The sequence below is a fragment of the Hyla sarda genome, chromosome 5, assembly GCF_029499605.1.
Source record: "Hyla sarda isolate aHylSar1 chromosome 5, aHylSar1.hap1, whole genome shotgun sequence".
In the NCBI taxonomy this organism is placed as follows: Eukaryota; Metazoa; Chordata; class Amphibia; order Anura; family Hylidae; genus Hyla; species Hyla sarda.
The window spans coordinates 366,257,469-366,284,712 of record NC_079193.1 but is presented as its reverse complement, the minus strand read 5'-3'; the positions used below and the strand labels follow the sequence as shown (position 1 = coordinate 366,284,712).

Below are 27,244 nucleotides of genomic sequence, written 5' to 3'. Positions count from 1 at the left end.
GGAGAGCAGGACCAAGGACGTATCGGTACGTCCTTGGTCCTTAAGGGGCTAAGGGTGCCAATAATTTTGTCCAGCCCATTTTTGGAGTTTGGGGACATTATGCCCAATTTGCTTTTTTTCCTCCTTTTTTTGGTTTAGTTCCAATACACACAAAGGGAATAAACATGTGTATAGCAAAACATGTGTTACTGCAATCCTTTTCTGTGAGAAATACTTCATTTTCTAGAAACATTTCAGGGGCGCCAACATTTACGGCCATGACTGTATTATTATCACGTTTGTCACAGTAAAAAATTGTTCCTTTTGTTCTGTTGTCGCTGGTGTCTGGCTACTTCTTTTATCACAGAATAGTTAGGTACCAAGATATACAAAAATTATTCACTGGATATATATATATATATGCTGACTTACCTGCCCTGGGAGAAGGTCTCAGGAACATAGTACATGTATACGCGGCCCTTCCCATTCACAGACCAGTGTTGGGCCATTTTGACCACAGGACAAATTATGAAGTGGTCTCTGAAAGTGAAGGAAATTACAATCAATAGGGCATTCTGTAGAGGAGCCACAAAAACACTGAACTTCAGGAAGGCAACAAATGATCAGCTTAAAGGGGTACTCCGCTGGAAAATAGTCACTTTTTTTTTAAATCACCTGGTACCAGAAAGTTAAACATCTTAATTCTTCCAGTACTTATCAACTGCTATAAGCTCCACAGGAAGTTCTTTTCTTTTTGAGTTTCCTTTCTGTCTGACCACAATGCTCTCTGCTGACACCTCTTTCCATTTTAGGAACTGTCTGGAGCAGGATAGGTTTGCTATGGGGATTTGCTTCTACTCTGTACAGTTCCTAAAATGGACAGAGGTGTCAGCAGAGAGCATTGTGGTCAGACAGAAAGGAAACTCAAAAAGAAAAGAACTTCCTCTGGAACATACAGCAGCTGATAAGTCCTGGAAGGATGAAGATTTTTTTTTATAGAAGTAATTTACAAATCTGTTTATCTTTCTGGCACCAGTTGATTTAAACATTTTTTACCCCTTTAAAAAAAAAGCTCTTAAAGGGGTACTCTGCTGCTCAGTGTTCGTCACGCTCCGCCCTCTCAATGCAAGTCTATGGGAGGGAGTGTTGCCCTTTTTACTTGAGCCCCTGCCCTCCAAAATGTCTGTGCACGTCCCTGCCAAATATACTACACTATAGGTGTGCCCAGGGAGTACAATGTGTATGTGCACTAGCAGCATGCTCTAAAGTAGGAGGCCCACTCCAGCTACCGTGGCCTTGGCTTGCTATTCCGTAGGACTACAAGTCCCAGCTGGGAGTCATCTCATCACCTCTACACCCCTAGTTGATATGAGAAGCTCCCGGTATCCTGATTTGCTTTCTAGGATATAACAATGATACATTCATGATACATTCAGTGAAGCCTGTTCAGATGGCTGACGTCCCCCCGGAGTGCCCTCGGGCGTAGTATCAAGCGCAGACAGGGGATGATTCGCTTAATGTCTGTACATGATATCAGACATTCCATTCTTGCTGAGCTTGAGGACGTGCATTTCTATGTATAGATGACACCCTATAAAGTTACTTCATCTATATAAAGGGATCATTTGACACAAGGGAACTATTAGAAAGTTCTTTTTCTGGCAGATAAAGTATATGCTAAGTCTATGTACACGGTTACCCTGTTATTATACACCATATGGGAAAGAGAATGGACACCCATCCCCAGCATGAAGAAAAGACGACTTTATCTGAGAAATTTCCGGGATATTTGACTTGTTTCATAGTGAACTATTGTGGCCACAACTTGGCGGCCAAATATCAACACATCTAATGCCAGGTGTGGCATTATCTATCTATCTATCTATCTCATATCTATCTATCTATCTATCTATCTATCTATCTCATATCTATCTATCTATCTATCTATCTATCTCATATCTATCTATCTCACTTTCTATCTATCTCATATCTATCTATCTCATATCTATCTATCTCATATCTATCTATTCCAATATCTATCTCTCATATCTATCTATCTCATATCTATCTATCTCATATCTATCTATCTCATATCTATCTATCTATCTAGACAAGCAAAAGGGTAGAGCAGCACAACCTCCAAAGAGAGCGACGGGTGCAGGCGGTAAAGGTCCGAGGTCCAGGGTCCCATAGACATCCACTCCAAAAAACAAGAAGCCGCAGCACTCCAGTAAGGTGAATAAGATTTATTGACCCAACATCAGGAACAGTTCCTGATGTTGGGTCAATAAATCTTATTCCCCTTACTGGAGTGCTGCGGCTTCTTGTTTTTTGGAGTGGATATCTATCTATCTATCTATCTATCTCATATGTATCTCTCATATGTATCCATCTCCTATTTATCTATCTATCTATCTATCTATCTATCTATCTATCTATCTCATATCTATCCCATATCTATCTATCTCATATCTATCTATCTCATATCTATCTATCTCATATCTATCTATCTCATATCTATCTATCAATCTATCTCATATCTATCTATCTCATATCTATCTATCTATCTATCTATCTATCTAGAAAACAAGCATAGGGCAGCTCTCCTAAGAAAACAATGAGATGGGTGCACGCAGTAGAATAGCCGGGTCCCAGGCATCAGGTAACTAGGTAGCAAGGAGAACTGCAGCACACCAAAATGGACGGTGAAAAAACAAGGTGTTTATTCCATCACAATAGATGCAACGTTTCGGTCGCCCAATGCGGCCATTTTCAAGCATGCTTGAAAATGGCCGCATTGGGTGACCGAAACGTTGCATCTGTTGTGATGGAATAAACACCTTGTTTTTTCACTGTCCATTTTGGCATGCTGCAGTTCTCCTTGCTATATATCTATCTATCTCATATCTATCTATCTATCTATCTCATTTCTATCTATTGATCTATTTATCTATCTATCTATATCATATCTATCTATCTATCTATCTCATATCTATCTATCTATCTCATTTCTATCTATCGATCTATCTATCTCATATCTATCTATCGCATATCTTTCTTTTATATCTATCTATCTACTTATCTATTTCATATCTATCTATTTATCTATTAGAGTTGAGTGAACTTATGAAAACTTTTCGGAAATCGTGAGTTCGGTTCAGTGCGGCTCGAACAGGCAATGAAATAAGCCCCTAAACATGTTTATAACACTGCCTAACAGCTCTTAACCCCTGCCCAACACAGTTAGGAGTGCATTCAAGTAGTTTTAAAGTGTTTTTAAGGCTCTATTATGGCGACTTGCGGTAACCCATGGTAACTATTACAGCTCGCCCATTTTTTAGCCTTATGCAAACCAAAAAAAAGATGCATAAAGTATCCCTGGTTGTTGGTAGATGCCTGCTTGTGTTAATATGCATACAGAGGCATGGGTAGAAGCTGTGGCTGCATCCCAGGGTGCCAAATATAATCCCTTTTTTGAGAGTAGTAACAGAATTGGCGTTTTAAAATAGTGAAGACTGAAGAAGAAATAGCTCTTGTATGAAAAGCCACAAAAATTATCCCTTTTCTGGGAGGATGAGTTGTGTATGTGTAGTCCTGACTGGAAGTAGGGTGATGGTGGATTTGGGTAGTAGCCAGCGTACAGCAGGTGGTGGCTGACTGATGTAAATAGCGTACAGAATGAGATGGAAGACAGATGTCACTAGCTTATAGCACAAGATGGCGGACAGATGTCACTAGCATACAGCATGAGATGGTGGACAGATGTCCCTAGCGTACAGCATGAGATGGCGGACTTATGTCACTAGCATGCAGCAGGGGGTGGTAATTGCCTAATCGGTGGCATCTGGCACAGGAGGTTTAAATTCCTCACTGATTCATGCCTGATTCATTGTAGTAAAAGTAAGTTTCTCCACGCTGCTGGCTGACAATCTTGTTCGCTTCGGGGTGGCTATGCCTCCTGCTGAGCTGAACACTCTTCCTGAAGCCACACTAGAGGGTGGAAAAGACAGAACACTCATGGCAAACTGGGCAAGTTCTGGCCAATGGTCTATCCTGGTGAGCCAGAAGGCCATGGGGTCTGGGCTCAAGGTGTCTGTCAGGGAAAGGGCACTGCTAAGGTAGGCCTGAACTTGGTTGTTAAGGTTTTTTCATCCCTTTGATCATATTTACAATTTGTCACTAGGGCGACCACTAGATCCTACATTTACCATATACTTAGTCCTTGACAAAGCCACTGATATGGTGAAACGTCAGACAGGCAATTGCGTCAGCGATTTTAATAATTTCCACCAACACTCCAGTAATATATAGATAATATAGTGGACTGCAGCCACAATTCTCTTTCAGTACGTCAATACGTAGCAAGCATAGTCTTGCAGGTCCTGAATCATACTGTGAGTGATCTTGGTGGAAATGTTTTTAATCTTAAATTGAGGGTTATCACCGACTAGGAAATCACTTACATAGTTATGTGATCCTATGTTATCGTAATGATAGATGTCAAGAGGATCTAAGCAAGAAAAGTCACCGAGTAGTCGTCCTCATGATCAATACAAAATATTGTTTAAAATATAACTTTTAATGTACTACAGACTAAAATTAGAAGATGACAATTGAACTAAGGTATGTGATACTTAATGCTAAATAGTGCTAGGGAGCCCGGGGGTGTGCAGACCCAAATCTTAAGGATAGATAATTGAACCACGTCTATAGTAGATATGGATGGATAATCTAAGATAGGAGCGACTAAGTTTCTGTATTAGAAAATGTAAATGTATGATTATTCAACAATGAAATAGTTCAAGGATTAGAGAGATGGAGGGATATGTGCCCGCTATGATAAATAAACCCATCCCTCTTTCCCTGCCTTTTGAGGGACCCACCTCCTTAACAGGGTGGCCTCAACCACGGTGACGTTCCCTGCTCTCACTAAGTGAGGGGAAAAAACAACAAAATGAGACAATAGATAGAAGGGGATAGGGCTGCACAACCCAAGGCTCCAAAAACAAAGTGTGTGTGATAACCACAATAGTGCAAAAACAATCAAAAAAATAATAACCCAACTCCAACGCGTTTCACCTGTCAAATTTAAACAGGATCATCAGGGAGAACCGTGGCACCAAACATAAACATTAGTGATAGTGATAGCACCAATTTAAAAGACAGGGCACTTATGATGACCAAGTATTCCCTAAGAGCGCAGCGAACCAGACCCAGATAGTAGCTAATTCCTCCAAATTTGCCCTCCTAGTGTGGGATGTACACTAGGTGCATGAGGTATGCCACATATAATAAATTGTGCCCTCTGCAAAGTAGAGGCTATTAATAGCCATGATGTTTACTCATTACAGACATGTACACAAACAACAAAATATAGTTTTTCTTTGCACAATTTGCTAGCATAGATATAGATGCAAAAATATACATATACCTAAGTACTCTGGATTATTACAGTAGATACAAGTGGTGACGTAATAGACAATATCACCATTAACCATTACCAGAAAATATGCCTAGGTACCATGAAGTAGTTGTAATTGGTCAGAGATAAGTCAGGGGGTAACTTAGTGTTAGTGCATTAGTAGATGGGTGCACTACACACAATGATAGCAACACGATAGGAGCTACCACTAAATAAACATACATACATAAAGTGCCTAGCCTGGCAGGTATATTGAATATAGCCAATAAATCACAGACTAGGACAAAAATGTTGGATGGCTGGCATAGATATTCAAGATATTCAAAGATATAGAGAAAGGCTAGTGGAGTGTAATGGCACCCCAGCAGCAGGTATACTTAGCACCCCCAGACGATGGTACACTTAGGGCATCCGGTCTTACTGGGCTGGCGATATGCTCAGATGTGTTAAACAGAGTGTACCAGCTGATTTTAAATAGTGCGCATCTTGCCTGGCGACCAGTCAGAGCCAGTGGCGCATAATGTGACGTCAGACGCCGGGCGCAAGTAGCGCGTCACTGATCTGTAAATGTCAGTGAAGCGGTCACGTGCGTTTACGAGGATGCGGCACTATGGCGCATGCGCGGTATAGCCGCGCCTCCAGACAGGAACTGAATACAATCCAGAGACGCATCACGTGACCTACTTAGGTCACGTGAGCGTTCCAAATACCGGAAATGGGTTCCGGAAGGTATGTGACATGTAAATAAAGCAAATATTAATTCCATAGCCACACAAATTGTGCAATCCTATATTTGGAGCTAATGTTTTGCATAAAGATGGAAAATTGGTGTTGTTATGTGGATGATCGCTGCTATATATGATGTACTTAAAGTACAACAAAAGTTAAAAAAGATAGACTGACCAGACAATGATGTCAGTCAGTAAGTCCCTATTTTTTAGTATGATAGTAGGATAAAAAAAAAAAAAAAAGGGGGGACAATTCTAGATAAGCTGTCAATAATAGTTAATTCTGATGAAATATCAATCTTAAAAATGATAATCCAAGAGGGAGGTCTAGCTATCAGCATATAGTAAATACGTATATATGTATTAATTGATGACCAAAAATTACTAAAGGAATGGGGGATTACTCCCCAATATGAGAAAGAAGGGAGGGCAAATTTTAACCAGATAAAGGGATTGCCATCTATTCGGGTGTATTGTCAAATAAAAGAGGTAAATGACAAATGTTCATTCAGCCCCCCAGGGGATACAGTCCCCAATCTGTAAATCCACTGAGTTTCTTTTTGCAGGAGGCGACGATCAATGTCGCCACCCCTTACATTAGCGTGTACTACCTCCAACACTTGGAAAGAGATAGCACAAGGTGTAGACGCATGTACAGATCTCATATGATTAGAGATGGGTTTGTCTCTCTGATGATTAATGTCTCCTATATGCTCTAATATGCGACGGCATAGTTCTCTCTTAGTTTTTCCCACGTATACAAGGGGACAGGGGCATAGGCATGCATAGATCACATTAGAGGTTTTGCAATTAGCAAAATCCCGACTAATGTATCTTTGTCCATTATGTGGGCTCTGTAGATATTTTGTCACCTTAATGTACTCGCAGCCTTTGCATTTACCACATCTATACGTTCCTACCACTTTCCGATCAAGCCAGGTCCCTTTGGCTGATGGTGGTGTGAAGTGACTATGTATTAATCTGTCACCTAGGTTTCTACCACGTCGATAGGTGATCTGTGGGCGTTCACCCACCAGACCAGATATCAACGGGTCTGATGTCAAGATAGGCCAAAACTGTTTAATCTTAAATTGAGACAATAAAAGTTATGTTCTATGTTAAAGGTGGATGGTAAATTTAGGATCTAGTGGTCACCCTTGTGACCAATTGTAAATATGATATAAAATTAATCCTCCATCCACTGCTCCGAATAATAGTGTTCATTACATCCCTTTGTTGACTCATGTCAGGGGAGCATACAGGAAACTTCGCCATCATGTGGTCAAACGTTAAGATGACACCCCTGCTGCTGATGATGCTCCTGCCTCTTGCTGGGATAGTGCTGGAAGAGGGAGTGGAGCATTGACTCTGTGGAGAGCGGAAACTGGACCCCGGTAAGCAGGTGTTTGTTGCTGAACAGCCGTGGTAAACTGGCTGTGTAGCTCCTTCTCAGAAGGTGCGAAAAATTCCCCCATTTTGGGTTTATTCAGAGGGACTAAGAGTGTGGCTATCCAGTACTCCTCTTTTCCCTTCAAGCCCACAATATGCTTGTTATTGTGCAAACAGGAAAGTATACACCTAGCCATCCTTGCCAGCTTTTCTGAGTGCCCAGCTTGTTCCACCTCTGTCCCATACTGCCAAGGTTGGTCATGCTTCTCCTTGTCCTCATCAGTGTTGCCTTGAGTAAGGTCCTCGTCCCCTCTCTCTTCCATAGAGTCCATATCCAAATCCTCCTCCTCAGGTCCCACTACCTCCTCATCCAACTTCTCCTCCACAAGGAGAAAATCAATACTGCTGCCATCAAGATGTGAAGTTTTCTCCATCCCCCCTTCCATCATTGCAGTCAGCGTGTGTTCCAAAAGGAATATAATTTTTAATTAAAAATAAAAATTCAATGATATGGTTCCTAGAACATGTCATAGCGGCTTACTGGAGGATCTTGTAGTAGTCTGCGTACAGCAGCAGGTTGAGAAACCTTCAAAATCAATTTGAGATTTGCCCCAGCCAGGTGGCCCAGACCTGTCTGGAAGTAGCAGGTTTGCCAGAAAGTCAATTTCATTTTGACCAGCAGCCCTGGCTGGCCGCAGGGTGGTTGCAAAAGCAACCATTAAAAATTTGTACAATTTTGTCCCAACCAGGTTGCCCAGGCCTGGCTGGGGAATCACACTAATGCAATGGTGCCAAATTTTTTTGGGCCATTTATTGCCCCTGGCTGATGTATCAACCATGGCATGCAGGTCACAGCTGTCTCAGCAAAATAATGGCAACTAGGTACATGCCAGCTTGGCTGGGCACACCCCATTAGTTGCCTGAAGGCCGTGCAGCCCACAAGATGTTATGGGAGAGCCGGTCCCACCAAAAACTTGGCCAGGTAGAATTTGAAATCCTATATACACACTGGAACACCAATTCTATACATAAGTAATAAACTTTATTGAGAACATTATTAAATAAAAGCAATTAAAAAGGACAGTATAGCCAGACAGTATTTGTCTGGCTATACTGTCCTTTTTAATTGCTTTTATTTAATGATGTTCTCAATAAAGTTTATTACTTATGTATAGAATTGGAGTTCCAGTGTGTATATAGGATTTCTTGTTAGTTACCAACACACTCGACTTGAAATATATTGGTATTATTTTGCCCCTTCTTTGGATTTATTACAGGTAGAATTTGAGGCGCACTACAACAGGGTGACTGGGAGAATACCGTTGTCTGGAGGACATGCATTCCCAATGGATAGATGATGGGATTGGGGAGGAGGAGGGCACGACAAAGATAAGGAAAATCCTGAAAATGTGCTGCCTATGGAAGAGGTCTGGCTGTTAGACAATTGGGAGTAGGGTTGAGAAATCTTTTGAAAGTTTCTGTTCACTGGACTCGGCAAACTTTTCTGAAATCGCAAGTTCGGTTCGGCTCGTTTCGACTCGAACCGGCAATTAAATTGGCCCCTTAAAGGGGTACTCCGGTGAAAACCTTTTTTCTTTTAAATCAACTGGTGCCAGAAAGTTAACATATTTGTAAATTACTTCTATTAAAAAATCTTAATCCTTCCAGCACTTATTAGCTGCTGAATGCTACAGAGGAAATTCCATTCTTTTTGGAACACTGATGACATCACGAGCACAGTGCTCTCTGCCGACATCTCTGTCCATGTTAGCAACCGTGCATAGCAGATCTATGCTAAGGGCAGCATGGTGGCTCAGTAGTGTGAGTAGTGTAGGTGCCTTGCAGTGCTGGGGCCTTGGGTTCAAATCCCACTAAGGACAACAATAAATAAAGAGTTATTATTATAATGAAATCAGCAAAGAGCACTGTGCTCGTGATGTCATCAGAGAGAATTCCAAAAAGAAAAGAATTTCCTCTGTAGTATTCAGCAGCTAATAAGTACAGGAAGGATTAAGATTTTTTAATAGAAGTAATTTACAAATCTGTTTAACTTTCTGGCACCAGTTGATTTAAAAGAAAAAAGGTTTTCACCGGAGTACCCCTTTAATACGTTTATAACACTGCCTAACAGCTCTAAACCCCTGTTTAACACTGTTAGGAGTGTATTCAAGTAGTTTTAAAGGGCTCAGTTATGGCAACATGTGGTAACCCATGGTAACTATTACAGCTCGCCCATTTTTTAGGCTTATTCAAACCAAAATGAAGCAGCATAAGGTATCCCTAGTTGTCGGTAGATGCCTGTCAGTGTTAATATGCACACGGAGGAATAAGAAGACGCCATGGCTTTATCCCAGCATGCCAAAAACTTGTAAGAAAACTTGGTTTATCCACTGTGCAGGCCACAATTCTTTAGCACCCACCAAATTACCAAGAAAAAGAAAAAAAAACATTTTGCTGAATCTTTTTTTTTTTTAGTCCATTTTTGATTCTAGGAACTTTTGACAATATCCACTAACTTCTAAGAATTTCCAGTTCCTGGAGTCATTTTGTCTGAGACTGAAATAGTCCTGAAAAGTCCCAGTAGTAATATTGTAGGAAGAAGTTTCCCTGAGGGGAATCCAGGCCCAGGTTGTGTAAGTGCAGCTGTGTCTGCACTGGATCTACAGCCGACTATGAGCCACGAAAGCAGAAGAAAAATTGTGAAACCTCAGTATAGGATGACTATATGGGGTAATACTACTGATACTGGGGCTTCTTAATGTAATTCCTGAAGTGCAAGTGTCTCCAAATGTAAAAAAAAATCAAATGCTAAAAGAAAGTTTTAGTATCTTAGTATCCTCTATAATCCTTAAAGGGGTTCTCCACCATAAGATGATTTTAGTACGTACCTGGCAGACAGTAATGGACATGCTTAGGAAGGATCTGTGCTTGTCTTGGGGCTAAATGGCTATGCTGTGAGATTACCATAACACTGTGGCTAGCTTTCTGTGAACTTGTATTTCCTGTTTTCTGTTTTCTTGTTTGCCTACAAATCCCATGATGCCATTTTCCTCCTTCCCACACATCAGCTACCCCACCCATTGAAACATAAATGAGCTGTAGACCTGTGGTTTTCAATCAGGGTGCCTACAGCTGTTGCATTAATTGCAGATTGATCTCTCCACCCATTGAAGCAGACAGGCTCCCTGTCATCAGCTGACTAGTGATGTCAGGTCTCGGCCGCATTGCAAGCTGGGAAAAATTCCAAGACAGCAGTCATTTTGTATGCTGGTAAAAATAAATATTGGGGTGAAAATCACAGAAGAATTGTGAGAAAACCGTCACACACAGGTACAAACACTATATTATGGACTACACTAACTTCACAGCCCCTGTAGCATAGCCACATAAAAAAAAAATCCCGGAATACTCCTTTAAAGATACATGTGAGTAGAGCAACACCATGAATTTACAGAGCAGCGATAAAGGGGTCTGAGCTATCTCTAGAGCAGTGTTACCCAACAAGGGTGCCTCCAGCTGTTGCAAAGCATGCTGGGAGTTGTAGTTTTGCAACAACTGGAGTTGTAGTTTCGCTCAATATCTTGTACAGTACACTGCAATACTTAGGTAATGTATTGCAGTGTACTGTGAAATTACAGAACACCTGCTTTCTGGGCATGCTGGGAGTTGTAGTTCTGCAACAGCTGGAGGCACCCTGGTTGAGAAACACTGACTTAGGGTGACTTTACAATGTGATCACTTATTAGCTTGTACAGGACACTGCAATACTGAGATAATGTACGGCAGTGTACTGCAAAATTACTAAACACCTGTCTGGGCATGCTGGGAGTTGTAGTTTTGCAACAGCTGAAGGCACCCTGGTTTGAAAACACTGCTCTAGAGACTACGTTATGGAAAGTGCTGGTGACACCGTGGTACGGGAACTTTTTTTTTTACTGACCGTGTAGAGTTCTCCAAGGCTCTGGAAAACACGGCATAGTCATCGGAGGAATGCTGGAGGGAGTAGTACCACACCGCTGCCGCCTGGACCTGTGGGTTCATCTCCTCTCCTCCTAGGGAGTTCTGGAGCGCCTGGTAAAAGGCCATGTTGCTCTCACCTCTTCCTTCAGCTTCTTCAAACCTCTGTTGGGGAGGGACAGACATTGTTAGAATATTTTGCAGTATGATATCAATTAATAATGAAAGTTCAAGCTCTGGATTTCAAAATATCTGAGAAACATGTCTCCAGCCTGAGAACTCGCAGCACATTCCTCCATGACACCGGGTACAAAATGTGCTACGGTTCTGGTCTAGTGACAGAACTTGCAGCTCCGATCATTTATCAAAAGCATAATATAGAAAATGAGGTGGCACTCACCCGGTCATTAAAGGGGTACTCCCTTTTTTCATTAACCCCAGGCTACTGGCATATAAGACAAAAACTGGGGCTTACCTGTCCCCACTCCCTCGGTGCAGCGGTATTGCTGCTTCTGTCCTCCGCTATGGTCTTCTTCCTTATTGCCATTGGTTGACGCGTCACACTACGGCACGGCTCATCGCCAGCCACAGTGATATCCCATCTCAGCCAGTGATAGGCCGAGCAGAAGTGGGATGTATAAGGCCTCGGCACCAGAAAGAAAAAACTGCACCAGAGGATGGGAGCAGTAATATCGGGGAACCATGGAAAAATTACAGTAGTTATATTCTTGTACATAGGAGCAGTATTATAGTAGTTATATTCCTGTATATAGGAGCAGTATTATAGTAGTTAAATTCCTGTATATAGGAGCAGTATTATAGTAGTTATATTCTTGTATATAGGAGCAGTATTATAGTAGTTATATTCTTGTATATAGGAGCAGTATTATAGTAGTTATATTCTTGTATATAGGAGCAGTATTATAGTAGTTATATTCTTGTATATAGGAGCAGTATTATAGTAGTTATATTCTTGTATATAGGAACAGTATTATAGTAGTTATATTCTTGTATATAGGAGGCAGTATTATAGTAGTTACTATAATACTGCCTCCTATATACAAGATTATAACTACTATAATACTGCTCCTATATACAAGAATATAGTTATATTCTTGTATATAGGAGCAGTATTATAGTAGTTATATTCTTGTATATAGGAGCAGTATTATAGTAGTTATATTCTTGTATATAGGAGCAGTATTATAGTAGTTATAGTCTTGTATATAGGAGCAGTATTATAGTAGTTATATTCTTATATATAGGAGCAGTATTATAGTAGTTATATTCTTGTATATAGGGTGTATTATAGTAGTTATATTCCTGTATATAGGAGACGGTATTATAGTAGTTATATTCTTGTATATAGGAGACAGTATTATAGTAGTTATATTCTTGTATATAAGAGCAGTATTATAGTAATTATATTCTTGAATATAAGAGCAGTATTATAGTAGTTATATTCTTGTATATAGGAGGCAGTATTATAGTAGTTATATTCTTGTATATAGGAGGCAGTATTATGGTAGTTATATTCTTGTATATAGGAGCAGTATTATAGTAGTTATATTCTTGTATATATGAGCAGTATTATAGTAGTTATATTCTTGTATATAGGAGGCAGTATTATGGTAGTTATATTCTTGTATATAGGAGCAGTATTATAGTAGTTATATTCTTGTATATATGAGCAGTATTATAGTAGTTATATTCTTGTATATAGGAGGCAGTATTATAGTAGTTATATTCTTGTATATAGGGGCAGTATTATAGTAGTTATATTCTCGTATATAGGAGCAGTATTATAGTAGTTATATTCTTGTACATAGGAGGCGGTATTATAGTAGTTATATTCTTGTATATAGGAGCAGTATTATAGTAGTTATATTCTTGTATATTTGAGCAGTATTATAGTAGTTATATTCTTGTATATAGGATCAGTATTATACTAGTTATATTCTTGTATATAGGAGCAGTATTATAGTAGTTATATTCTTGTATATAGGATCAGTATTATAGTAGTTATATTCTTGTATATAGGAGCAGTATTATAGTAGTTATATTCTTGTATATAGGAGCAGTATTATAGTAGTTATATTCTTGTATATAGGAGGCAGTATTATAGTAGTTATATTCTTGTATATAGGAGCAGTATTATAATAGATATATTCTTGTACTTAGGGGCAGTAATATAGTAGTTATATTCTTGTATATAGGGGCAGTATTATAGTAGTTATATTCTTGTATATAGGAGCAGTATTATAGTAATTATATTCTTGTATATAGGAGCAGTATTATAGTAGTTATATTCTTGTATATAGGAGGCAGTATTCTAGTAGTTATAGTCTTGTATATAGAAGGCAGTGTTATAGTAGTTATATTCTTATATAGAGGAGCAGTATTATAGTAGCTATATTCTTGTATATATGAGCAGTATTATAGTAGTTATATTCTTGTATATATGAGCAGTATTATAGTAGTTACAGTCTTGTATATAGGAGCAGTATTATAGTAGTTATATTCTTGTATATAGGAGCAGTATTATAGTAGTTATATTCTTGTATATAGGAGGCAGTATTATAGTAGCTATATTCTTGTATATAGGAGCAGTATTATAGTAGTAATATTCTTGTATATAGGAGCAGTATTATAGTAGTTATATTCTTGTACGTAGGAGGCAATATTATTGTAGGTATATTCTCATACAAAGAGGGGAAGTATGATAGTATGTTCCTTTATATAGAGAGCAGTAATATGGGCACATTTATCCTATACTGAGACCCCTCCTAATAGCTGTTGGTTTGGCAGAGAGCAGTCATGCTCGATCATGTCGTATTCAGAGTTATCACCTGTATATACATTGACCTACAGGGGTACCATATATTGGCACATTCAAGTGTATGAAGCTATGTACGCTGTATGAACTCTATTGATTCCTCTGAGATATTTTGAATGCTTCTAAACATTGTATCCAGTATAACAATAGGAAGGTTGCCTCACTGCCCGGTACAGTACATTTTGTTTTATCAGTCAGGAACACTTGCAGGCCTGAGGTTTGGAGCTTCTATTTTCATCTAATCCATTATTTGCAAGAACCGATCAGCATCAGGAAGCTGAAGCCACAAGGGAAATTGCAACATTATTTGACAGTAAATGGCCATAAATGTTGGCACCCCTGAAATTTTTCAAGAAAATGAAGTATTTCTAACAGAAAAGGATTGCAGTAACACATGTTTTGCTATACACATGTTTATTCCCTTTGTGTGTATTGGAAATAAACCAAAAAAAGAAGGAAAAAAGCAAATTGGACATAATGTCACCAAACTCCAAAAATGGGCTGGACAAAATTATTGGCACCCTTTCAAAATTGTGGAAAAATAAGATTGTTTCAAGCATGTGATGCTCCTTTAAACTCACCTGGGGCAAGTAACAGGTGTGGGCAATATAAAAATCACACCTGAAAGCAGATAAAAAGGAGAGAAGTTCACTTAGTCTTTTCATTGTGTGTCTGTGTGTGCCACACTAAGCATGGACAACAGAAAGAGGAGAAGAGAACTGTCTGAGGACTTGGGAACAAGAATTGTGGAAAATACCAACAATTGACATTATCAAGAAGATTGCCACCCATGGCACTGTAGCTAATCTCCCTGCGCGTGGACAGAAGAGAAAAATTGATGAAAGGTGTCAACGCAGGATTGTCCGGATGGTGGATAAGCAGCCCCAAACAAGTTCCAAAGATATTCAAGCTGTCCTGCAGGCTCAGGGAGCATCAGTGTCAGCGCGAACTATCCGTCGACATTTAAATGAAATAAAACGCTATGGCAGGAGACCCAGGAGGACCCCACTATGGAGGAGACCCAGGAGGACCCCACTGCTGACACAGAGACATAAAAGGCAAGACTACATTTTCCCAAAATGAACTTGAGTAAACCAAAATCCTTCTGGGAAAACGACTTGTGGACAGATGAGAGCAAGATAGAGCTTTTTGGAAAGCACATCATTCTACTGTTTACCGAAAACGGAATGAGGCCTACAAAGAAAAGAACACAGCACCTACAGTGACATATGGTGGAGGTCAGTGATGTTTTGGGTTGTTTTGCTGCCTCTGGCACTGGGGGCCTTGAATGTGTACAAGGCATCATGAAATCTCAGGATTACCAACAGATTTTGGGTCGCACTGTACAGCCCAGTGTCAGAAAGCTGGGTTTGTGTACAAGATCTTGGGTCTTCCAGCAGGACAATGACCCTAAACATGTCAAAAAGCCCCCAGAAATGGATGACAACAAAGAGCTGGAGAGTTCTGAAGTGGCAGCAATGAGTCCAGATCTAAATCCCATTGATCACCTGTGGAGAGAGCTTAAAATTGCTGTTGGGAAAAGGCGCCTTCCAATAAGAGACCTGGAGCAGTTTGTAAAGGAAGATTGGTCCAACATTCCGGCTGAGAGGTGTAAGAAGCTTATTGATGGTTATAGGAAGCAAATGATTTCAGTTATTTTTCCAAAGGGTATGATACCAAATATTAAGTTAAGGGTGCCAATAATTTTGTCCAGACCATTTTTGGAGTTTGGATATTGTTGTGACATTGGATATTGTTGTGATATTGTTGTGACATGTCCAATTTGCTTTTTTTCTCTCCTTTTTTGGTTTAGTTCCAATACACACAAAGGGAATAAACATGTGTATAGCAAAACATGTGTTACTGCAATCCTTTTCTGTGAGAAATACATATTCTTGAAAAATTTCAGGAGTGCCAACATTTACGGCCATGACTGTATGTAGTAATAAACATTGTATTTAAAAAAAAAAGTGGTTTAATTTTTTCTGTTTACATCTTTGCTTTCAAAGGCAGCAAACCTGTACATAGCCAGCTCTGCTCCCAGCTACAGCTATATCCAGTCTATACAATGCTCTGTGAGCTAAACAGCCTGGACTCCAGACTGATACATTGTACATACAGTGGGGATTAAAAGTTTGGGCACCCCAGGTAAAAAATTGTATTAATGTGCATAAAGAAGCCAAGGAAAGATGGAAAAATCTCCAAAAGGCATCAAATTACAGATTAGACATTCTTATAATATGTCAACAAAAGTTACGTTTTATTTCCATCATTTACACTTTCAAAATAACAGAAAACAAAAAAAATGGTGTCTGCAAAAGTTTGGGCACCCTGCAGAGTTAATATCTTGTACTGCCCCCTTTGGCAAGTATCACAGCTTGTAAACGCTTTTTGTAGCCAGCCAAGAGTCTTTCAATTCTTGTTTAAGGTATCTTTGCCCATTCTTCCTTACAAAAGTCTTCCAGTTCTTTGAGATTTCTGGGCTGTCTGTCACGCACTGCTCTTTTAAGGTCTATCCATAGATTTTTAATTATGTTGAGGTCAGGAGATTGTGAAGGTCATGGCAAAACCTTCAGTTTACGTGGATTTCGAGGTGGATTTCGAGGTGGATTTTGAGGTGTGTTTAGGATCATTATCCATTTGTAGAAGCCATCCTCTCTTTAACTTCAGCTTTTTCACTGATGGCATCAAGTTAGCATCCAAAACTTGCTGAAATGTTATTGAATCAATTTTTCCTTCTACTCATGAGATGTTCCCTGTGCCACTGGCTGCAATACAACCCCAAAGCATGATTGATCCACCCACATGCTTAACAGTTGGACAGAGGTTCTTTTCATTAAATTCTGTTCCCCTTCTTCTCCAAACGTACCTTTGCTCATTCTGGCCAAAAAGTTCAATTTTAACCTAATCGGTGCACAGAAATTGTTTCCAAAATGCATCAGGCTTGTCTATATGTTCATTTGTAAAGTTCAAATGCAGATTTTTGTGGTGAGGACGTAAAAGAGGTTTTCTTCTGATGACTCTTCCATGAAGACCATATTTGTACAAGTATCTCTTTATAGTGGAATAGTGTACCACAACTCCAGTGTCTGCCAGATCTTTCTGGAGGGATTGTGCAGTCAAACGTGGGGTTTGAATTGTTTTTCTCACAATCCTGTGAGCTGTTCTGTCTGATGTTTTTCTCGGTCTTCCAGATCTTGCTTTAATTTCCACTGTTCCTGATGACTGCCATTTCTTAATTACATTCCGAACAGAGGATATTGACATCTGAAAACGTTTTGCTATCTTCTTATAGCCTTCTCCAGCTTTGTGAGCGTCAACTATTTTCAGTTTCAGATTTCTAGACAACTGCTTAGAAGAACCCATGGTGCTGATTGTTGGGGCAAGGTCAGATGAGTCTGGGCATTTAAAACCTTTGAGATTGACATCACCTGGTCTTCCCAGATGATGATTGAGAACAATCCATGACACTGGCAGGTCTCAGCTTTGCAAAGGGGCAGTGCATGCTATAAATTCTGCAGGGTGCCCAAACTTTTGCAGACGCAATTTTTTTTGTTTTCTGTTATTTTGAAAGTGTAAATGATGGAAATAAAATCTAACTTTTGTTGACATATTATAAGAATGTCTAATCTGTAATTTGATGCCTTTTGGAGATTTTTCCATCTTTCCTTGGCTTCTTTATGCACATTAATTCACATTTTTACCTGGGGTGCCCAAACTTTTGATCCCTGCTGTAGCTAGTCATGCTATTAGCTGAGAATTGGAGACAATGTCCATTCTAGATAATGCTCTGTGAGCTAAACAGCCTCAACTCCACACTGATACCTTGTACATAGGTAGTCTTGCTCTCAGCTGAGAAGTGATACAATTGTATCCATCAAGACAATGCTCTGTGAGCTAAACAGCCTGGACTCCAGACTGATACATTGTACATAGCTAGTCCTGCTCTCAGCTGAGAAGTGATATCATTGTATCCAGTGTAGACAATGCTCTGTGAGCTAAACACTACAGAAGCAGCTGCACAAACCTCTCTTCTAATTTCCTGATATGTATCAGATAACGCAACATTGCATGGACTGGATACAAGTATATCAATATCGCAGTTGGGGGACGAGGTTTAATATAAAGAGTGTTCTGTTCCCTTTCATCAGAAATTTTGATAATGTTGAGAACATGTATAAGAACATTGTAAAATGTCTGATTTTACTGTGAATTAACTTTATATTAAATATTATATTTTATTATTATTATATTAAACAGTAATAAAAACCTCCATAAAAGTAACACATTATCAGAAGAAATTAACTAATATAAGGGCATACAAGGTCATGTGATCCTTTCAGTCTTATTTGTTCTATGACTTTTATTATTTTGAAAACTGTGACTAAATCTGCAATGTTACCATGACACAACCGAAGAGCGGAACATTCAGCTTCACGAAAATGTCCAACGCAGTAACGCAAATTATTTTATTAATGGCAAATGTTTTTCCAGATCTGGAGTTGGCAAAATAACAATCTCAATGAGACCTGTGATGTTCTTGGCTTTTAGGGTTGGGTCACAGGTGCCATATTTTGTTGTGTATTTGCAGCTGTGTATTTTCCTACCCATTGACTTCAAAGGGCAGGAAAATACGCAGAAGCAAATATGCAGCAAAATAAGGCATGTGTGACCCTACCCTTAGGTCCATTCACACGGCAGAATTTCCACTTGTGGAATTTCGCCTCAAATTAAAACCCATAGACTTCTATGGGATTCCGCATTCCCATTCACACTTCTGAATTTCCGCTTGCGGAATTCAGCTAGCGGAATTCCGCAAGCAGAAATTCAGAAGTGTGAATGGGAGTGCAGAATACCATAGAAGTCTATTGGGCTTTCATTTGAGGCAGAAGTGTGAATGAGAGTGCAGAATCCCATAGAAGTCTATTGGGCTTTCATTTGAGGTTGAATTCCACATGCAGAAATTCAGAAGTGTGAATGGGAGTGCGGAATCCATTAGAAGTCTATTGGGCTTTCATTTGAGGTGACCCAGTACAGAATAAGGTATTCTTCTGTCTTGCCCATCCTGTGTGGCAAATGCTGCTCAATGCCAATCATGGGCCTACTCTCCTCAGAACTCTCTATATTTCATAGTCTAATGTACTGTTACATAAGGGTTAATGTATTTTCTATGTACTTGTACATACATTTCTTGTTGGTAAGGACCTTGTTGTTAAGGGGAGTGTGCAGAGGTGAACATGTGACTTATCCGGCCAATGGGATCTCTCTAAATTCCTCCAATATAGATCAGAGTTCAACTCTCTCTCTTGAGCTCCTGCTCTTAGTGCTGAGGTACAGTTAGGTGAGGAGTGAAGTCTGTCTGCGAGGTGGATCTGAAGGAGGCCTGAGGCCTAGTCCAGCAACTATGCATCAACTACAAGTTAACTCCACTACCGAGGTGAAAGTCAAAGCCTTGCGGTAAGCCTACAGTCTTGGGGATATTATACAAGTCAAGACAGCAAGTTAGTCAAGTCCAAGTCTCTAAAGTATAGCGTGGGCTGAATCATTCATATACGGCACAATCAATTATAAGTCCCAGAAAGCCGATAAGCTTCCCTAAGTTCACCCTGTAACTCCTTCATGCTAATCTGAGCTGTAACGGATTGTACCATCTTTCCAATCTCAGTAAAGCAAGCCAGTTAACCGTAACCTTGCGTCAAGTGATTATTTGCCCCGTGCCTGGCACAGGTGAAGCTGGCCTACCTCAGGTGGTGTATTGGTCAACCTTGCCCTGGCGTCACGATAAGGTTAACTACACATTACCCCATCTGACACCACAACGCGAGCATGCCGTGCACAGGCATGTCCGCTATAAACATCATGCCCCTTACTTCAGCTGACAAGCAGCACAGGTCCCAAGGTAATGGAAGAGTGCTGCCGGTGAGGTCTTGTCCTGATCCTGTTGTCACCCTGGTCTGGAGGAGTCGAGATCCTATGGTAACTTGTTGTGTTGATCAGCTTCTGTGCACTGTGCTCCACTGCTCCTCTGGTCGGAGGACCTACTGCTATGGCCCATAGCAGTAGGTTTCGTTCAGGTCTGGTCCAGAAAAGCAATGAGCACAGAAGTATATATGGCAGCTGTAGTCAATATGTCTGAAGGCCGCGCTCTACAACTATATGGGGGAAACTATTAGCACAGGAGGGCCTACAACAACTATAGAGGTAGAAGTTGCCCCTATATAATTGTTGTAGGCCCCCTGTGCTAATTGTTGCCCCATAATGGATTGTGGCAGGACCTAGAGGCGGAGTTGGGAGTTGGCCCTGGAGCAGACTCTGAGGAAGTGATTGGGTGGACAGGCCTTGAGGTGTGTATGGGGCCCCTAAATTTCTGAAGTTAGCCTTTCGGTGACAGAGCAGCTATACATGATGCAGTCTTATCAAGGAGTGATTGCTGATGTTATTAGGGGATATATATCTTCTCTGAAGGAAAGTTGTAACTCTGTTCACTCTATAACAAAATGCATTATCAGCCTGAACAATTACTTCATCAACAAACCCATTATTCTGTAGATGGAAGGGGAGAAATGTCCCCCCTGTACACTGGCAGCTGCAGTTATGGGTTGTCATACAGCCTCGTATCATACATAAACAAATGTGATTATTTTCTTCAGGAGTCATCATGATATGTTTTATCAGAACAGCCTCTAACAGATGTTCCCCACATCAGCTAAAGGGGATGGGTGACTGATCAGTGGTATCACCTTCATCCACTCCCACACCCTCCATGATTCTTCTGTTTATCCCTGGTTATTTTGTTTTCTTTGGTTTAGGTCACACACTCTTGTTTCTCATCGGTTTAGACATTTTCTATGGTCTAGGCCAGTGTTGTCAACCTTTTTCACAACTGCACCCCCAAAGGGTGAAAGTATGTCCGCGGGTACCCCTTGTGCGGAACTTACACGCGAGGGGTACGCGCAGACAAAATAAGTCATAAAAGTACTTAATTTCATAATGGTGTGTGCTCTACTTTCTAATGCAATACGAATGTGATACTTAATCCCCTTGTGCCATTATTCCCCCCTCCATCGTAATCCCTTGGTGCCATTATTCCCCCTTCCCACTGATCCCCCTTTGCCATAATCAGATAATGGCAAAAGGGAATCAGAGGGAGGGGAGAGTAATGGCACAAGGGGATTAAGATGGAGGGGGGGGGGGGGATAATGATTACCCCCCTCCATTTAAATCCCCTTCTGCCACTGCCACTATCTCCCCCCCCCCACTCCCTCTGATCCCCTTTTGCCATTATCCCCCCTCAGATCCCCCTGGGCCAATATATAAGATACATACAATAACACTTAATTTAACATGCTTACCAGGCCTGTGTCTATCCCGTTCGGTGGGAGTCGGAGGGCCGCACTGACGGAACCTCCGCACAACATCAGGGATGTCACACGTTAGGTCCGGCAGCCACTGCAGCTCACGTAAAGGTACAATATAGTGAGCTCCGGACCGCAGCTCCGGACGCGGTACAATATAGTGAGCTGCCGTGGTGCCTGCAGCGTCCAATCCTCACTCTGCGCTGACAAATACTGGCCAATGCATGGCCGTATATATCAGCGAATTGCTGTACACCCGGCATAACCCTTGGCGTACCCCTAGGGGTACGCGTAGCCCTGGTTGAGAACCACTGGTCTAGGCATACTGCTGTGAGTTTCCCATCCTGATATGGAGACGTTTTCCTTGGTCTATCCGTATGTTCTCCTTTTATAACCTTCCTATTTTCTTTATACTTGCACTATATTTTACACACAGAGAACAACCAACATCTTCTGCCACATCCTATGTTGTATTTTCACCATGAAGGATATGTATATGAAATGGCTAAATACACTTCAGACATACAGAAGAAGGTGACTGAAGAATATTTTACAGGGATGTATTTTTATAGGGGGTGGATTGATAAAAGATTTTTCAGTAATAATGACTAATTTATCTTCTACAAGAAATTGGCAGTAAAATGTTACACTATTAATGTATCTGGTGCTTGTGATCTGTTATCACCATAGGAAATAATAAACATATTATCAGATATTCTGGTCATCCTCATGACTATGATTCATGTCTTATCTGCTCATGCTCTGACATTAAGACCAGAAAGCAGCAGGTTTTGTTTGGACATAAAAGCCAAGCACATCCCCATCTTTCATTACCATTACCCCATTTCATTACCTATAGTTAAAAAAATCTGAAATCTTAGGGGGTCATGTGTCATAGACTGACTTTTTGTTGTATTACACCATAGTCACCATTACATAGTACACCCCCTGCCCAGCCAGGAAAGATTTAAGGAGGGATGCTCTGCTCCTTGGGGACACTATCCAGCGATGTCTATACATCAGTAAATAGAGTGCCCAATGCTTTGCTAATTGTGCTCTGCGCCAGCTCAGCAATGGAAGTGTTAACAAGCAATGCTGAGCATCCCTAGTTAACCACTTCAATGATATACAGCCATCTATATAGATTTCTGTATACTGTTTATAGTGGGGAGCTGGACAATTACCAGTTTGTGTTGCTGTGCACAGTCTTCTTGCTTCTGTCACTAGAGGCAGAACTACAGAAGAAACTGTGCACAGGAACCCGGATATGGTAAGTGATGTTGCGCTCGCACACAACTTTTTTAACATGCTTATTTATTTATTGTATAAATTAATTAATTAATTAATTTAATTAATTAATTTTTAAGGGTATGTTAAAAAAAAAAAGGTGTGTGTGCGTGTGTGTGTGTGTGAACACAGCTGCCATAACTTTGTGGGCACTCTCATTTTCTGGGGAGAGCACGAAAATGTACCAACCATTTTTTTCTGTTTTCTTCTTGTTTCAGTGTTATCTGAGGACCACTTTGGATTCTGCAGACTATGTTGATGACCAGCGATTTTTCTTTTTTGTTGTTTTTTTTCTAATAAAATGCCTAACAAGGGTTTGTGTGTTTTTTTTTTTTTTTTGCTGTAATATATTTTTAAAATTTTATTTACAGGTTTATTAATAGAATCTGTCTGATAGACAGTGTCCATTATTATACCAGTGCTTAATCATAGTGCCAAAAACAGTTATCGCTATCTACCCATTACTACCACAGTATCCAATGCCACAGGGGTACGGGGAAAAAGCCAGTACCAACTGGCCCGAAGAATCTAAAATGGCACTCCTGGGCCTAAGCGATAACAGGTTAACATTATTTAGGCTCGGGAGGGCCAGCAACAATGGTCCTTGTCCACCCTGGTAATGTCAGGCTGTTGCTGCTTGGTGGCAACCGCACACTTTAAAAAAAAAATTATTTATCTATTTTTTTTTTTTTTAAAGCATGGGGTTTCCTGTATTTTCCAAATCAGTCAGATACCAACAAAGCAGCGGCAGCCTGATGTTACCAGAGTGGGGAGGTCCATCGTTAACGGCACTCTCCAACATAAATAATGTCAGCCTGTATGCAATTTAACTTAACACAGCTATGAAAAAGTTTTAGTACAGATGGAGTTAACATACAAACCATACACAGACAATTTTTGGGAAAATGTGTCTTACCTTTATTGCCATAGATCTGCCGACTAAACCATCATGTTCAGAACTACCAATAAGTAGGTCTATCTTTTGGGTGGTCTTCTGCTCTAGTAAGTATGACAGTGTATCTCGGAGGTAAATACCATCAACCACTGGTCCCCAAGTCTGAAATGGTCCTCGTACAGCCAAAAGCTATCAATACAATAAAAATCGGAGAATATATTTAAAGTTACAAGTGAAAATGACTATTAATGGTGTTTGTAGGGCATGTCTGAGACCATGTCTAACCTGAATGAGTAGATGGACCCTAGGGATATCACAAGTTGAACAAATAAATTAAAGGTCCAAGACCCAAAATAAGTGTATTTCTTACCATAGTTCCGAATATATCTGTGCCTGTTCAATGCATCAGAAATTTTCTTAAAGAACTGTGTAGCATAACTCTGTCTTTTACAGGCTATGTCAAGGCGGATAAGAAACCAAGAGATCTAATAAACCACAGCTGAACTGAAGTACTAGATCCATACATCCAGTCTATGGTTAAACCACATAGATTTTAGACATAGACTGGTTGTATGGTGGTATGTATGTAAATATTATATCCCCAATGAACAACCAAGGTGTCTGAGAAATTGTGTTGATGACCACGTTGCCATACGCTGTATATAAAGGAGTGTTAATATATCAACAGAATATGTCAAGTATAGAGAAGTTTCTTAATTCCAATGTTTGACTCACATTTACAGTAGATAAAATGACAACCTCATAAGTACTTATAGTAAATGAGCTAACTGGTACCAGCCATGATTTATAGACTCAAGTTCTCGTGTTCAAAATGTATGATGGAGGTTACTTTTATTTTATTGGAGGAGATTACGGCTTGACTATAACCCCTAATTTTGTTGGCTCTTTAACGGGGTACTCTGGTGGAAAAAAATTCAAATCAACTGGTGCAGGAAATTTAAAACAGATTTGTAAATTACTTCTATTTAAAAATATTAACCCTTCCAGTACTTATCAGCTGCTGTATACTACAGATATACTACAAAGAAATTTGTGAAGTTCTTTCCAGTCTGACCACAGTGCTCTCTGCTGACACCTCTGTCCGTGTCAGGAACTGTCCAGAGCAGGAGAGGTTTGCCATGGGGATTTGCTTGTACTCTGTTGTACTCTGGACAGTTCCTGACAGGGACAGACCAGCAGAGACCACTGTGGTCAGACTGGAAAGAACTTCACAATTTTTTTTTGTAGTATATCTGTAGCATACAGCAGCTGATAAGTACTGGAAGGGTTGCGTTTTTTATATAAAAGTAATTTCTTCCTCACCAGGGATTTTTTTGGGGTCAGACTCCAAATAGATGCATGAAAGCAGTCATGTCATTGTGAACACAGCCTTAGACCAGTGTTTCTCAAGCGCGGTCCTCAAGACCCCCCAACTGGTCATGTTTTCAGGATTTCCTAAGTCTTTCACAGGTGATATAATTATGGTCAGTAGATCAGGCATCATCACAGTTATATCACCTGTAAAAAGGAAATCCTGAAAACATGACCTGTTGGGGGTTCTGGAGGACCACGCTTGAGAAACACTGTTTGAGACTGATCAAATCCAAAATGTAAAAAAACAAATACAAAAAAATCAACATGGATGGTTAGTAAAAAAAGAAATCTCAAAAATATTGGGAAAAAAAAGCAAAATAATGTAGCCCCCTTTTTTTTTATTCTATGATAATGTCATGAGTAAATTAATATTCCATGGAGAATGATCCCCCATCATAGGTGGAGCTGAGTGACTCTGGTCATGTGGATTTCTCGAAACAATCATCTGTTATGTGGAGATGAGGTCAGACAATGATAGGAAAATCTTTGTGGGTTTCCACATTGAGCAACAATTCTATCGTAGACTTTTTATGTAAGGTCATTGTAGTACATACGTATCTAGAAGAGCTAGAACGGGCACTGCCGCATATACTGAGCCACCAGGAGAATCAATGTAGTCGGGTGAAGACAATTCAACCCGGCCAGGAAGCACACAAAGACCAGAGAATCCAAACAGGTATATAACAAGGAGAAAGAAAGGCTTCCTGGACTCACCGGTAATTCAAATCTAAGAAGGTTTATTAATCATCAATCGTGACAGGTAATGGACATCACCGCAATGCAGGGAGGGAAGTTGGCACGGAGCCATCAGGGCATTTGGGAACGACAGGCTGTTTCCCTTCATTGATGTGAAACAGCCTATCATTCCCAAACGCCCCTGATGACGGCTCCGTGCAACCTTCCCTCCCTGCACTGCGGTGATGTCCATTACCTGTTACGATTGATGTTTAAGAAACCTTCGTGGATTTGATTTACCGGTGAGTCCAGGAAGCCTTTCTTTCCCTTTGTTATATCATTGTAGTATATGTTACAAATTGTCCTGATACTGTGTGACCTCAGATCAAAACCTTTAATATAGATGAGTAACATTTATTCCAAACAGCAAATGTCACATTATTTATGAGATTCCGGATAAAATGTTAACAAGTAAGAAGTTGCATGGGTGACACCAATGACCTTAACTCATGTTCAACTTTGTAAATCTTTAGTCATTGAGTTGTACGACAGACATAAGAAATCCTCTTGTGTTCATGAGTTGTCCCCTCAAGTTCGATCTATGGTACTTTGGCCTGGAGGACAACCCCTACGGCAGTGTGTTGGAATCTATCAGTGGTTGTTTTTTTGGAGGCCCAACATCATTCAACCCAAGATGACCCAAAATGGATTCAAGAATTACACAATTCCATCCAGAAACAGGAATCATGATTTATGACTAAAAGGTTGTACAGAATTAGAAAAACATGGATACATTCTTCTAAAAATATTCTGTGTCTCAGCCAGATTTACTTCAATAAAACTAAACTGCAATGCAGGGCACAACCGGCATGTGTGGTGCTGTTCCTACAAGAAAGCAGCCATGTTTTTCTAATCCTAGACCAACCTTTTTACCCAATATTATCTACACAAAGTTTAATAAATACAAATGTCTGGACAACCTTGGTTTGTGCTGCATTAAGTGCGTTGGCATCTACTTTGCGTAGACAGGACAAGGTCTCTTCATTTCCAGCAACAGGACATCCCACTTCTTCCGCCAATGATTGTACTTGTTGTCGGGCTCGTCTCTCACTTACAGGTAACATTGGAGAAAAGACAGAGCCTCCCTAGGAATGAAATAGAACACAATAGTATCATAACCAGTCAAAGGATAATTGTGTACTGCATTTTAATAGGAAAACAGACCCCAGTCATATAAATCTATGGAAGTCATAAGCATATTGTAATGGGCGTGGTTCTTGTCTACTATGGACTATGGGGGAGATTTATCAAAACCTGTCCAAAGGAAAAATTGCTGAGTTGCCATTA

General features: G+C 40.2%; 1 protein-coding gene across 2 annotated transcripts in view; it reads right to left on the bottom strand.

Moving 5' to 3' along the window:
* TG (thyroglobulin) overlaps positions 1–27,244 on the bottom strand; it is a 249,246-nt gene that overhangs the window by 56,602 nt on the left and 165,400 nt on the right. For both annotated transcript variants that reach the window (XM_056522788.1, XM_056522789.1), the window contains exons 35-38: positions 26,878–27,042; positions 23,870–24,037; positions 11,459–11,640; positions 412–519 (exon numbers count right to left, since the gene is read on the bottom strand). In XM_056522788.1, coding sequence (XP_056378763.1) covers positions 412–519; positions 11,459–11,640; positions 23,870–24,037; positions 26,878–27,042 — 623 coding nt within the window. The remainder of the gene's footprint in view (positions 1–411; positions 520–11,458; positions 11,641–23,869; positions 24,038–26,877; positions 27,043–27,244) is intronic.